A 14736-nucleotide genomic window follows, 5' to 3' on the forward strand; every position below is an offset into this window, starting at 1 on the left:
TTGCGAGACGCTTCGGTACATTTAAAGAGTACTCCATATACAATAAAGTAACCAAGGTCTACAATATCAAAAAATGCAATATTCGCGAAGCAAAACAAAAATATTTGACTGGTTAAATTCCATGACATACGACGAGGTTGAACATTTTTTGGCACCATTAAACCAGCTTCTAAACTACAAGTATGTATATTAAACCCCATTCTCAATAAATTAGCACCTACATATGCTGTATAAGCTCTCTTATGAGATTGATTATTTATTTTAATTTATATATTGTTTTTATTTCTTTAGGTATTATTCTATTTTTCATATATATTGCTGTATTTTGTATAACGAAATATTGTTATATAATTCTTTATGGGATTGTATATCGTCCGAGTTCTTGTTTAAACGTACGCAAATGTAACCGGTAGTTGGTACCCGCAAGACTGGCTCGCCTATTGCGGGGCCACTAAATGTTTTATGACTATATTAATTTTTCATGTCAATAAATTGTTTTTATTTTTTTTTATTAATAAAAGTATGAATTACAAACCATAATCAGTGTTGTGATTATAATTAGATCAGATTAAGTGAAATTCGTTTCTGAATATTTGCACTTAGCCTTCTTGAATTCTTAATTCAAGCTAATTGAGCAGATAATCGGGTATCTTTTTTTATTTAATACTGGAAATGGCGTCGCGCGCATCGCCTCTGCCACTTAACTCTGGCGTAATCATTCAATTTCCGCGCTTATTCGAATCTTCGGCTTCGGGCAAAACTTCCGCCTATTTTAGCTGAAGGTGGCTTTTGCGGCCTAACCCACCTTACGTCAGAGAACTCGGACCCGATGCTGAATTTCAGTCGGACACTAGCAATTATCGAGGTAATGTAAAGGAAGCAGCAAGCAAAAGTTAGGCATATAATTATACTAGCTTCAAACTGCAGCTACATCCGCGTGTGGAGGTGAAGAGCAGGAGCAAAATTTAATTATATAATTCGTTTATAATATTACAAAACATGTATTCATAATATTATAATTATGATTAAAAATGAGCTATTAATAAATACATTATGATGAAATATTAATATGAGTATTTTTTTACATTACATACATACATTAGCAGCCTGTAAATTTCCCACTGCTGGGCTAAGGCCTCCTCTCCCTTGAGGAGAAGGTTTGGAGCATATTCCACCACAACGCTCCAGTGCGTGTTGGCGGAATATACAAGTGGCAGAATTTCGTTGAAATTAGACACATGCAGGTTTCCTCACAATGTTTTACTTCACCGCGAGGTGAATTAGAAACACAAATTAAGCACATGAAAATTCAGTTGTGCTTGCCTGGTTTTGAACCCGAAATCATCGGTTAAGATGCACGCGTTCTAACCACTGGGCCATCTCGGCTCTCATAAGTACATTAAGTATCTTAAGTGGTAAAGGTTGAACGTATTATTGGCTGTTCGCTTCGAGGACTGACAATATAAACTAATAAGATTTTCTTGGTCTAAACTTTACTATCATATTTTAAGAAAAATAATTCGATTATCATTCCATATCAATAAATTAATTCTCAGATTTCGTTGATTAATCCTTACACAATTTAATTTTTAAGTTGAATTATTTATATAACATTTAATACATATTATATTCGGATTTTAACCGCGATCGTACCCTTTTTTTTTGTCTACATTTCGACGAAATCGAAATCGCCTAATATAATTCATTTATACACTAGCTGAACCAGCGGCTTTACCAATGCAATCCAATCTATCCAATCAAAAGAGATTTAGTATATTGTAATATATACGAGTAAATTTTCTTGGAAACGCAATCGATTAACCAATAGACCGTTCAACTGTTCACGTTCACCACAAAAACTGTCACGTTTCTTTTGGTATATCATATCATATCATATAATCAGCCCACATTCGTCCACTGCTGGACATAGGTCTCTCCAAATGCACGCCACTGTGGTCGTTCTTCGGCTTGCATCCAGCTTCGTCAGGCACGGTTCTTTTGGTGACAGCCACTAATCGCACCGAAAATTAAGTGTCATCGTGGATTTCAAGATGTCATATCCCTTGGGCTTATAATTACACTGCAGCTAGTATACGCGGCGGGTAAAAATCGGTCCAATCATCAGTAACCACAAATACGGTAAATTAACGATGTTGTAATTTTTTTATTTGTAGCATAACTTTAATATAATAACATTTTAAATTTAAGTTAATAATAGCAAAATTACTCTCGTGCATTTTATACGATATCATGTTTTTTTAGTTCGTTTTTGTTGCTAAGCTATGAATATTTATGGTTTGTTAATTATAGTCATTAAATTTTAAATTGACATTAAAACCCGTATATTGTTTGTGAACCTCAGAAAAAAAAAATCATATTATTCACCACAATAAAGTTAAACAGTAAATATTTTAATAACAAAATTCATTAATAAGTTTATTTATCTAAGGAAAATTTCTCATCATAGTTTTTTCAAGAGTTAATAATATCAACTACGTCGATATGACCTATATAATAATATATATAGAAATCTTATAAAATATTATTAAAAATATATAAAGTTAAGTAAGGATAAAGTTACAGTCAGTGACAATAATTAGGGTCATGTTATTGTTCTGCTAGTGGATAAAACTCTTGGTACTTATGTAGTCTATCTCAAAACGTCATGGTGGTCTTTGAAGGTGGTAGTAAATGCCCGAAAATCATATCTTTGGTTAAAATTTGAAGTTTTTCAAAAACAAATATCTTGTAAACATATTAACCACCAGTCTTAAGTATGATGACATTGAAACGAAGAAGATTTGTCGATAAAAGGTAATTGTGTGTAAATTAGCGCGTGCGTCACGGACTGTAAACAATATCCAAAAAATATGGACGCATTTCAAGAATGCACGATAGATTTATACGTCGCGCCGGTTAGTTATAATTATACCGCGTTGGGTGTCGCTAAAGATCCATGAAGAAATTATATAGTACAAACACAACCTTATACAATCAAATTTACGATCACATTGACTTCCTAAATAATATTACATATACTACTAAGTAATATATGTATATGTAAAAGTGAGCTTGCTTTACATCTGCCTAAGACGAATCCTATATTGATTTGTATCGTTTAAAGGAATGATTTCGTTAACATAAAATTTAGATTTTATTCGTCTCTCTCCTCGTAACAACTTACGTACATATACACATACATATAAACGGTGGATAGTAATATGAGTAGTTAGGCTTACAATACGTTCCTTTTTACATTTTAGCTCTGTATTATTTTTATAGAATCGTAATAACATTAAGTGCAATAGATATTTTAATGGCAATAGATATTTTTTTTAAAAGCAGATACGATTCGTTAATTGAAATTGCGGCCAAGATAATATAGAATAAATAAAAACAAAATACGGTGATACAACTAAAACCTTTTCACATTTTAATTTCCACGTGTATGCCGTATGATCCAAACACCACTTGAATCTGTGGCTTCTGGAATCCACCTTTCATTAATATCCATTGCTACTATTATTTTAAAATTAATATTATTTACTAATAAAAATGCATATTTAAATGATATATAAAAACATACCAACTTAGTGAGGACGCTGCTGAATTGCAACGCTAAGTTTCGCTCAATCAGCAATTTGCTAATGTTTTGGACTATGACCTTACTTTTCCAATACTGAGAAGAGGCCCCATATTGTATTTGATTATTTTATTTGTTAAATAAAAAATATAAATACTTATAATGATTCAAATTTCTATTTTTAGAAACAGGGAAACTTTATAGAAACTTACAATCACTATGGTTCAAATAAGTTTAAAAATCCTGATCGCCCGATGGGAGCAAGTATCTGGGTTCCTTGGCCGAGGCCTTAGTCTAAGGCGCGCCTTGTGAGAGAGGACACGACCTACCATACCAGGACGGAGTATGCATCGTGGGCCCCCAAAGGTGTTCCCAGGTGGCGACTGTGGGTGGAACCTACTCGTTGCTTATACATCATCAACGCTGTGATCGGTAGCAACACATACTGGTCTGATAAGCACTTTTTCTGCGCAAACTTCTTGTCAAGAAAAGCTTAAAACAAAATTGATTTTATAAAACTGCGAATACGAAGTAAACCATGGAAAAATAAAAACTAGGCAGCCTGGAATAACTAGTTGGAATAAGTTTTAATATTATAGTTTTATAATATTATAAAAAAGTACCTTCAATTTTACAATAACATAATTTATTAAGTTCTTGATGGTTTGCGATTACATCTTTTCACACTGATAACATTCATTTTATTTTAAATCTTTAGTGCAATCTTCAGAATAAAGTGTTTATTAATTTATTAATTTTTTATTAAATTCAGCAAACCGAATACAATAGGTAAAAAATTTGTCAGATTTTTACATTTTCCCGCAATTACTTACAAAAACTTAAAAGTAGTTCCTTGAATGATGTCAATGTAAAATGTATAATAATTAAAATTGTTCTTAGTATGTCTTATGTGTTTGATTGGATATCCCATTAGAAACATTTCGTATCATAAGAAAAGAAGTTGTCTTTAAGGCCACTTCCTATATTAGATTTTTTTTAAATAACGAACTCCTCTACCTCTTTTCAGGTTTAAGGGAAAAAAATCAGTATCAACATAACACTCAAAATGATGTTATACATATTAACAAATACACAATTATCATATTTCTAACTTCAAATAATATTTAAAAAAATCCATATAAATTTCTATTTATTCAATTTTTAGTTTTTAAAACGCTGTAAATCTGTCTTATACTTTTAAGCAAAAGCACACTAATTTCTATATTATTAACTTCAAAATTGACAGAAAATCTCTCCTTAGTTACCTCATCTACGTTCCGTAAGAAAATCTTGCGCAAAATTTCATTCTGTTAGACTCACCGGGTTAGGCGGTGCGTTGTATATTAGTCAGAATAAAAAAAAATGCAGATATGGAACAGTCAGTGAACTAAGATTCAGCGGAAGATGCGCTTAAAGCCGGAAACACTTCTTAATTTTCATGTGCCAGCCAGTACATTTATTGGTAACTCAATAATTGTTAATTTACAATATCTAATCACTTTGTCAGTGGCCTAAATTGATTTGTATAATATCGCTTTATGGCTAGTTAACATACTATTTTACCTAATAATAATAACTGGCTTTGTACAAGTCTATCTGTGTTGGTACCCCCACTACTCAGTCAGCCCCACTCTTTAGCTGTTCTACCGCCAAACAGCAAGTTTTAGTATTGTAACTGGGCACGATAATGATAAAACTGATAAAAAGGTATAAAAAGATTTATTAATATTAAAAAAAAAATTAAGAGCATTTTCTCACTGTCTATTTATGTTTTATATATATTATATATGTAGGTATATACTATACCGATATATATGTCCGATTATAATTCCTTACTTTTTGGATGTGCTGTACGAAATCTCTTAAAGGGATAAGCTAAGATCTCTTTGACATGTTTTGTATGTATATTTTTTATTGTTCCAATACGTACATATAATTAAGTGTTAATCAAAATTAACCAGTATATCTACATAAATTAAGTAGATGGACTGGTTATTATTCATTAATTAGCACTTCCGTTGTAAGTTGAAAACAAAAACATATTACACTTAATGACAAAAATTATCATATTTTAATTAATATTTAACACTTCTTGTACTTTGATCACCGTGTCGTAACGTGATCTATGTGTATACTATATATCTGATAATAAGATGCCAATATGTCGTTTTTTTTACATCTACTGACCTAGAATTTTAGAAGACAAGTTCAAATACGTATGAATTTCCAAGTAATCAGTATTCAGTATTCACCAATAACCAATTGAAGCAGTGAGGTGGTATAAGCTCCAAACCTTCTTCTGAAAGGAAAGTAGGCAAAAAAAGTAGGACATTAACAGGCTATTGTAACATTACAAAATTTTATTGCAATAAAATGTAACTTAAGTCAGATTACAAAAGAAAATAACTTTATAAAAATGTAAGTGTGGACTTCAATATAATTTTTAATAGAATCGGGTGGCAGGTTTATTTCGACGTGTATATTAAGTCACAAGTGTGCTGGCTAATAAATTTACATATTTATTTAAATATATTATTAATTACTATACACAATTTGATGTTAAAATAAATATTATTATTACTAAATATTCTGGTTCCACTTACGTCATTGAGGATTTTTTCAGAAAAAAATTCGGCCCCCTACTAAAAGGATGTTTCGAAATTGGTCTGCGACACTGTTAAAAATGAATATAAGTAAAACTAACTTTCCACCTGTTCTAAATCTTCCAATTTTTACAAATGCTAAATTTATAAAAGTTTATTTCCCTTGCAAACATTTTATAAAGTTAAGGTAATTTATTATTTTTATATAAGCCATTATTATTTATGATAATACGAATATATTATAAAGTATATAAATAACGAAAGAGTAACCTTGACTAAAGATTGAAACATCAAGCAAAAACTTAAAATCCTCACATTTAATATATATAAAGATTTCGACAATAAATTAAATCAGTCTTAATTTGTAACTTCTTTAACCATGGTGAGATTATTGTTAATAAGTGTTTTAATCTTATTCTATGTAAAATACATCACAGCTGCAAGGATATTGGCAGTATATCCAACACCATCAATAAGTCATCAAATAGCGTTCAGACCTTTGACCAATGAGCTGGTCAGAAGAGGACATGAAGTGACAGTTATCACAACCGATCCGGCGTACAAACCAAATCAAGCGCCACCTAACCTTACAGAAATAGACGTCCATGAATTATCTTACACAATGTGGAGAGATGTATTACATAGTAAATCATTTGGAGAAGTTAAAGATATTCACACACAAATGAGTAAAATTATTCGGCTTATAAATGAGATATTTTATTTACAAACACAAACAAAGGAAGTTCGAAATATAATTGAAAATAAAAGTGGAGATTACGATTTGTTATTGTTAGAAGCGTGTGCTCAACCAACATTGATACTTTCACATATATTTAAAGTGCCAGTAATCTATATAAGTTCTATGAGTCCGCTGGAGTACCATTTAAAGTTAATTGGAGCAGCTACACATCCTCTTTTGTATCCATCACAATTTCATCAAAGATTGTACAATCTATCAAAATGGGAGAAGCTTCATCAAATGTTTAACCATCTGTGGATCGAAAATGAATTATATCAAATTCAACTAGATAACGATAAAGTGTTAAAATCGATGTTCGGTTCTGATGTTCCACCTTTAAGTGATTTATTTAATAATATACATATGATTTTTTTTAATGTTCATCCGATTTGGACCGACAATCAACCAGTGCCATCGAGTGTTGTTTATATGGGAGGAATACACAAGACACCTCCTAGGCAATTGCCTCAGGTATAGTTATATTCTTATCATTTATTTATTTTCATACATATTTGTTAATCAATGTCATTCATTGAGTAGAAAAATTATTAAAAATCATTATTATCTCTTAATCCGGACAAACACCGTTGAATTTTATATATTTTATATGGTGTTTATAAATCTCATGCTTGATGGTGCTAAAAACAGATTAAATTGAAATGAATTGATTTGCCACCTTTTTCACCTTACTATGCCTTTCAAATAGAAGTTCTAATGAATGTTCATTTAGCTTTCAGCGGGAAATTTACGGGCTACATATTTACTTTGATTATTTAATTAGTATTTTTACTTGCCTAAAATAATATATATAGCCTGATGTTGGGTCTCTTGCTTCGAACCCGTCATTATCAGCACAAAAATCTTTAAATAACATTGATCCTGGTAAAATCACTTTGTATTTGGATAAGTCAACTCAAGTTCTATAAATAATAATTAATTTATAATTCTTAAAGATGATTCAGAATTCTCCGACAATATTTACATTTGCATGGTTTCAAATAATCTGAACCTCTATAGGTTTTTTTTTTTGTTAAATCTATTTATAAATCTACGTAAGCAATAAAAAGCCATTAATTAATAGTTTAATGACAGTCACTTTCACTTTCTTTTCACCAATGCCACAAAAATAATAATAATAATAAATAAATAGATTTGTCACGAATGACATTTACCTATAAAATAATATATATATTATATAAATATAATATAATATAAATATCGAATTTGTCAATGCAATACTATACCAATTAATTACAGGACTCCGCAAAACAAACCAAATATGATACGTAGGTGGTACCTACGATGGTAGACGACTTGCACGCTACCAACAACATAATAATTGATTCAATCGATGCTGATACTAATATGTTTTACAGGACTTACAGCTTTATTTGGATTCATCGAAAAATGGGGTTATTTACTTTAGTTTGGGAACAAATGTTAGTCCTTCTCTTTTGCCTCCTGAGAAAATACAGATGTTTGTAAATGTTTTCTCTCAACTACCATATGATGTTTTGTTGAAGTGGGATAAGGACGTGTTGCCCGGCAAGTCGGAAAACATTAAAATATTCAAATGGCTCCCACAGTCCGATGTCCTTCGTAAGTATTTGAATATGTTCTTAAGTAATATGATATCAGATTATATCCTTAACAAAATATAATATAAAGTTATATTTGGCCGTCGCACATTATCATTGAATATCTGCATGGTTATAATACTTTAACTTTGGAAACTTTTTTGTTACTATTCTTTAATTTGTTGAAAGATAATTTGTATGATGGAATCTGTTATGTTTTATCCCAGTTCTAATTACTGGATTTAAGAAAAACATTAATAACAAAAAAAAAAACATACTTTAATTAGTCAATAAAATCTAAGTAATTTATTACAGGTCATCCAAATTTAAAGCTATTTATAACTCAAGGAGGACTACAGTCTACAGATGAAGCAATAAGTGCAGGAGTACCTCTCATTGGTATACCGATGTTGGGAGACCAATGGTATAATGTTGAAAAATACGTTCTTCATAAAATAGGAATTCGCTTAGATCTGGCTTCGTTAAATGAAAATGAATTTAGGAGCGCAATCGCAAAAATCACCCGAGATAACAGGTATTTATTTAATAATTATTTTTATTATGGCTGATATGGTGTCCAAGTCTTTTTTGAAACATAGGAACATCATTGACTCCTTTACGCTTATTATCTGAGAATAGTTATTTGAATTACTATTTGAATAATATTGTATTTGAATGATTAATGTTTAATTGATTAAATACCAATGGTGTTACGTAATTTCCGAGGCCTACAAATATAACAGTCAAACTTCTAAATCGGGGCAATTAGTAACGATCTATTGACAAAAAATTCATTAACTTTCAGTGAATTCTGAATATTTTAGTAGCCTTGATCTGCAGTAACAAATCGAAATCGAATCACGATCATAATCATGCTTACAATTAAAATTTACTTCTTTTGAATAGGCTTTCACGAGCACCTGAATCTGATATTGACTTCTTTACTCTACCATAGGTACTGAATGTAGATTATACTTTCGCAAATGAAATAACATCATCAGCGATATACAAATAAAAATCAATGAATACTAACAACACGCTTTGGTGTCATTTACATAAGCTCGTATTGGGTAACAATAAGGATTATTATTAATTCAAGGTTGTTTTATCATAAGACTCAAATTGATTTGTTTGCAAAGTCGAATTTCAACGATCAAATATAGGGGTTTACGTATGTAGTGTGTACTGTACGGATGAGGAACTTTTGCAATTTATTAAATTAGTTTTATTTTACTAGAATGATTTCAACAGAAATAATCACACTTATTATTTGATATAACATAAAATGTTCATATATAATGTACACACATATATTCATGTTTCATTCATACAATTACATTTAATTTCAAATTATAATTTAGCTATATAATATTGCAACCTAATTTGTTTAGTATTTCGTCAGTGAAAAAGAAGAAGAGCTGAAGCGCCAAAATGGTCCTATTCGGAAATGACGTTTGTAGTTTTTACTATACATTTCACTTCCGCAATGATGATTTTGGTGCTTTAGCGGTTTTTTTTCTTCAACTGACGATTTATTTTTAGGTTGTAATATAAGCATTACAATTATCTTTAACAGCTACCGTGACAATATAGTGCGGTTACGAATACTTATGGAAGATCAACCGCAGTCACCGTTGGAACGCGCGGTCTGGTGGACGGAACACGTGTTACGTCACGGCGGAGCTAAACATTTGCGGGCAGCTGGCGCTAACATATCTTGGGCTGAATATTTAGAATTAGAATTAGTATTAATTGTACTTATTGCATTATTTAGTATATTACTAATAATGTCTCTATCCATCTACGTTCTATGGAAATTATTAAAGAAAAAGTTAACGAATTATATAAAAACCAAAACGTCATAATTTATTTTTAAAATAATACATAAAATTCGTATGCCTACCACATCTACAGCTATGAAGCTCCTATACTTTTAAATGTGTAATTTTTTTATAGTTTTAATAAAACGATTCAACCTTTATTCATATATTATTCGCACTTCCTTTAAAGTTAACTTCGATTTGCACTGCACACGCTCTTTTTTTGGGACTTTTTAGCGAACACACACTCTTAGTAACTGTAATTTTCACAAAATTATAAAAAAGTTTAATCTTAAATGAAGATTTGAAGAGAAATTGAAAGCTATCTAGCTCCATTAGTAACTAATGTCACTAAATTTAGGAACCGGCGGTTGGGGTAGTAAGATTTGTTTTTAATTCAAGTATTGGAAGATGGACTGGCAAATGGGCCACCTGATGGTAAGTGGTCACCACCGTACCGTATATTCAAAAATATTAACCATACCTTACCATACCCATCTTGGAATTAGGTACTTCTGTGTGATATCTAAACAGGCTTGCACAAAGCCCTATGTCCAAATATTGTAAGTATTTATGTTTGTTAACTAGCATCAATTATAGGAGAAAACCTCAAACAATCACAGTGCAACAAATTTATTCGCGTATTCCTCAATTAAAGGAATACTTTAAATACAAAGTTGTCACCGGTTTCTACTGAGAAAATGCGCTTAAAATGCAGTTCTTATTCTGAATTGATGAATTAGTTGTATTTAAATGCAAGAGTAACTCTGTATGTCTAATTTTAAACTTTTTGCCGTCACCATAGTCCATAACGCTGATATTAAATTGTTATATTATGAATTCATTTAAAATGAATACGGATAAACTGGCCACTTAACAACTTTGAAAAGTCGGAAATGCATGCAATCAATTTTACGCCTTGTAGTCCAACTATCGCTAATTGCTGCTTCATATTAAATATTTTACTTAGAATTACTTTAACGCGTTAAGTAACAAATATTCGTAACTCAACCTTCTTAATCCAGCCTTTTCCTATCTATATCACTTTGTAAAGTATAATATGACTTTTAGATAAATATTGATCATTAAGATACATACGGATTCTAGGGTTTTGATGAGGTATTTTTGGTTGTGATTTTGTGAAAAGGGACGGAAGTGTGTAACGGAAAGATATAAGGGCGCCCTATTTGATTTGACCAATGAGCGTGCGTGCTACGGTTCGCCGTCACATTAATGACTCATTTTTCGTGAGCATATGACGTCAATGTTGCTTATTACCAAGGTGAGTCGTCAGATGTTACGTCATAAATGCGTACTGTAAGGATCGCTCGTTTCTTTTCTATTAAATTATCCACTAAATATTTTTCTATCAATGAGTTTGAATCAATCACATTTTTTGCTGTTGACAGATTACAATATATAATACGATGAAAATATTATATCTCCTATAATGCTTTAAAAACTTTAATTTAATATTAAAATTTCTATTTTGTATATCAAGCAATACTTTTTATTTATACAATTTAAAATAAAATTTGAACAATATAACGTTATATCTTTCTCCTTTATAGGGACCGAACCACATACACGATATAAAAACTCTCGAATAAAATAACTTTGAAACATATAAATCATAATTTGAAACTTCAGCTACGTTTTCTCGGAGTGTTATCGTTTACGAAGTAAAGCACAATTCATGTGAATTATTGCTTACATATTGTTGTATGAGATAAATAAGAACAGTATGCTATCTCTGTGGTTGGGTTTTATTTATTGTGACGTCATGTATGTATATCATTTTTATATAATGTACTCGTTCGCTAGAGAGTTAGGAGACCGGTCGTAGGTTTTAGGTATTAAAAGTACCCTATGTCCTTCTTATGTTGTTTAGTCGTGAAAGCGTAACAGATATACAGGCAGACAAAGTAACTTTCGCATTCATAATATTAGTATAGATGTGCTACGTTAACAAAAACAAACGAAGCAAATCGAATTAAATGCTCACAGGGTAAATATTGTATTGTTATATATATAATGTGTCATCATTAAGATGCTGATTGGGACAACGAAATCATTTTCTTTTGGTGTCCTAATTAGTTTATTGATGAGTGTTTTTGGTCCAAATATAGTCGATAAAAATAAAACATAAGGATGATCTTTACTTTGTCCTTCTAATTTCTTATTGGGTAAAAAATGGTCAAAGCATAAATTGTTTCTTATAAGAGACATCTGATAGAGATCCTAGATACATTATTGTCAATATTATAGGTAAACAATATTTCATTATTTATAAAAGTTTATTGTATATTATTTCAAGGGTTTTAGTTAAAAAATGTTTTATTGAATATTCGAGGTATAAACCTATTCAATATAAAAGAGTTTACCAAAAGATATCATAGTATAATGTGCATGTAACGCGATACAATTTATAGCCTCCTTCGTTTCGAAGGTTACAAAGGTACATCAAGCGTTTTCGGAGGACCCAAAATTTTGCACGAACCAAGAACTAACATTTAATATTTTAAATAGCGAACATTCATTGGCTTTACTTTGTATTTACGCATGTTGTTGAATCATTTACTCGACTCATAACTTTTGTTATGGTATCTTAATAGGGTAAAATATATTGAGTAAAGTTTATATCGTTTCCAAGAAAAATTTCGATTATTTATAAGGCAGTTTATTTTACGAGATTTTACTTTTTTCTAGCAATGCTAAAAGTTACTTTATTTATACGCCAGTGTGATGAGTTACAAACACTCATCAAACACATGAGAAAAAGTTTTATATATATAATATTTAGAAAAAGTTTTTATATTTAGTAACTATTACGGAGACAATTTTTACAATTTAAAAAAAATCCAATCTATACTTAATGTTATAAATATGAAAGTAACGCTATCTGTCTGCCTGTCTGTCGCTCTTTCACTGCCAAACCGATGAATCGAATTTGACGAAATTCGGTATGAAGCAAACTTGAACTCGAAGGAAAGACATAGGCTACTTCTTTTGCCTAAAATATGACAACCAACCCCCTAAAACAGGAGCGAAGCCGCGGGCGACTTCTAATTCAATATACTTGTCAAATTTTATGCTTGTCATACAGACCTTCCCTTTAGCATAAACATTTAATACTCGTATGTTTGAAATGAAAAAACGTAAAATAATTGTAAACGTAAAGAAGTTAGAACATATTATTTTCGACAAGTCTGGCCTTGCTTTTTCCGTCTGTAATTTTGAGAAATAACCAAAAGATATCTTTGTAACATAATATAACATAACAGCGTTATACAATATAACAGCGTTTTTGATAAATTTTCGGATACTTAAGTTTGAAACATCGAGCAGATATCAGAGCAGGACTCGAAGCATTCCTATTCGTTAATTACCTATGTATATACTAAGTATCAATCACGGCACCGCACGGGTACGGTTTATCAATAACGAAATTGATATGACTAATATAATTTGGGTATAAATTATATTTATATAGCAATCAAGAATATTGTAGCTTATTTTTCCGGAGATTACTCTCTACATACAAACATACTTTAGATCTTTACAATATAAGTACATAAATAGCAAAATAAGAGCGCTTATTCCAAATGCCACTTTTCAGTATCTAAAATTTTAAAAAAATATTACAAAAACTGAATTTATTTTTGTGCAACGAAATCTTTGAGAATAAGTCTAATAGTAAAAAAAGAAACTATTTTATTACTCTTAGAATCGTACGTTCTTACCGTTTCATTCCAACTCGAAATAAAATTCTTATCGTATTATTTTGTTAAAAGAAATTTCAATACGAGTCGACTCAGTCCACAGTGTAATTACTATTTTATTTATAAATGACGTCGTCGACTAAAACTTTGAATAAAAACATAAAGAAGTATGTTTAGTAAGAAATATCAATGCAAAATAAACATTCGCAGCACGTCCGAGATTGTGAAACGAACAAGTCGTTTCATATCCTTCTTGATTTCCATATGTAATTTTAAAAAGAATACGAATTTGTGAACATTAATATTTGAATTACGGAGAAATTTGACTTTATCATACTTTATACTTACTTTGGTGGGCTTTTTGCAAGAATGGGTATTCATATATTCGAATACTTAGTGTTGTTGTATTCCGGTTTAAAGGATGACCGATTCAGTGTAATTACAAGCACAATTTAGACTCCAAGGTTGGTGGCGCATTGGCGATGTGAGGAATGGCCAAAATTCATGGCCGGTGGACGGTGATGGTTCGCCAACCTATATCAAAAAAATATCATCCTTAAGGATCTTGCTCAATATGTGTACAAGATAATTCACACAAAAACAAACGATCCGATTGATTTGGAACTTTAATATTGTTTCTGGTCGAAATAGTCTATGTAACATTAAATATTGCATAAAATTATCCTATTCCA

General features: G+C 30.7%; 1 protein-coding gene across 1 annotated transcript; it reads left to right on the plus strand.

Annotated features, from left to right (window-relative positions):
* Positions 1–1940: 1940 nt before the first annotated feature.
* Positions 1941–10352, plus strand: LOC125072589 (UDP-glycosyltransferase UGT5-like; the record flags this gene model as incomplete). The annotated part of the gene is made up of 6 exons (XM_047683220.1): positions 1941–2001; positions 2052–2102; positions 6624–7396; positions 8302–8524; positions 8818–9037; positions 10079–10352. Coding segments are annotated over exons 1-6 (1602 nt in total), but the record flags the coding sequence as incomplete, so codon positions are not given.
* Between the last annotated feature and the right edge of the window lie 4384 nt (positions 10353–14736).

Source organism: Vanessa atalanta, chromosome 22 (assembly GCF_905147765.1).
Source record: "Vanessa atalanta chromosome 22, ilVanAtal1.2, whole genome shotgun sequence".
Taxonomy (NCBI): domain Eukaryota; kingdom Metazoa; phylum Arthropoda; class Insecta; order Lepidoptera; family Nymphalidae; genus Vanessa; species Vanessa atalanta.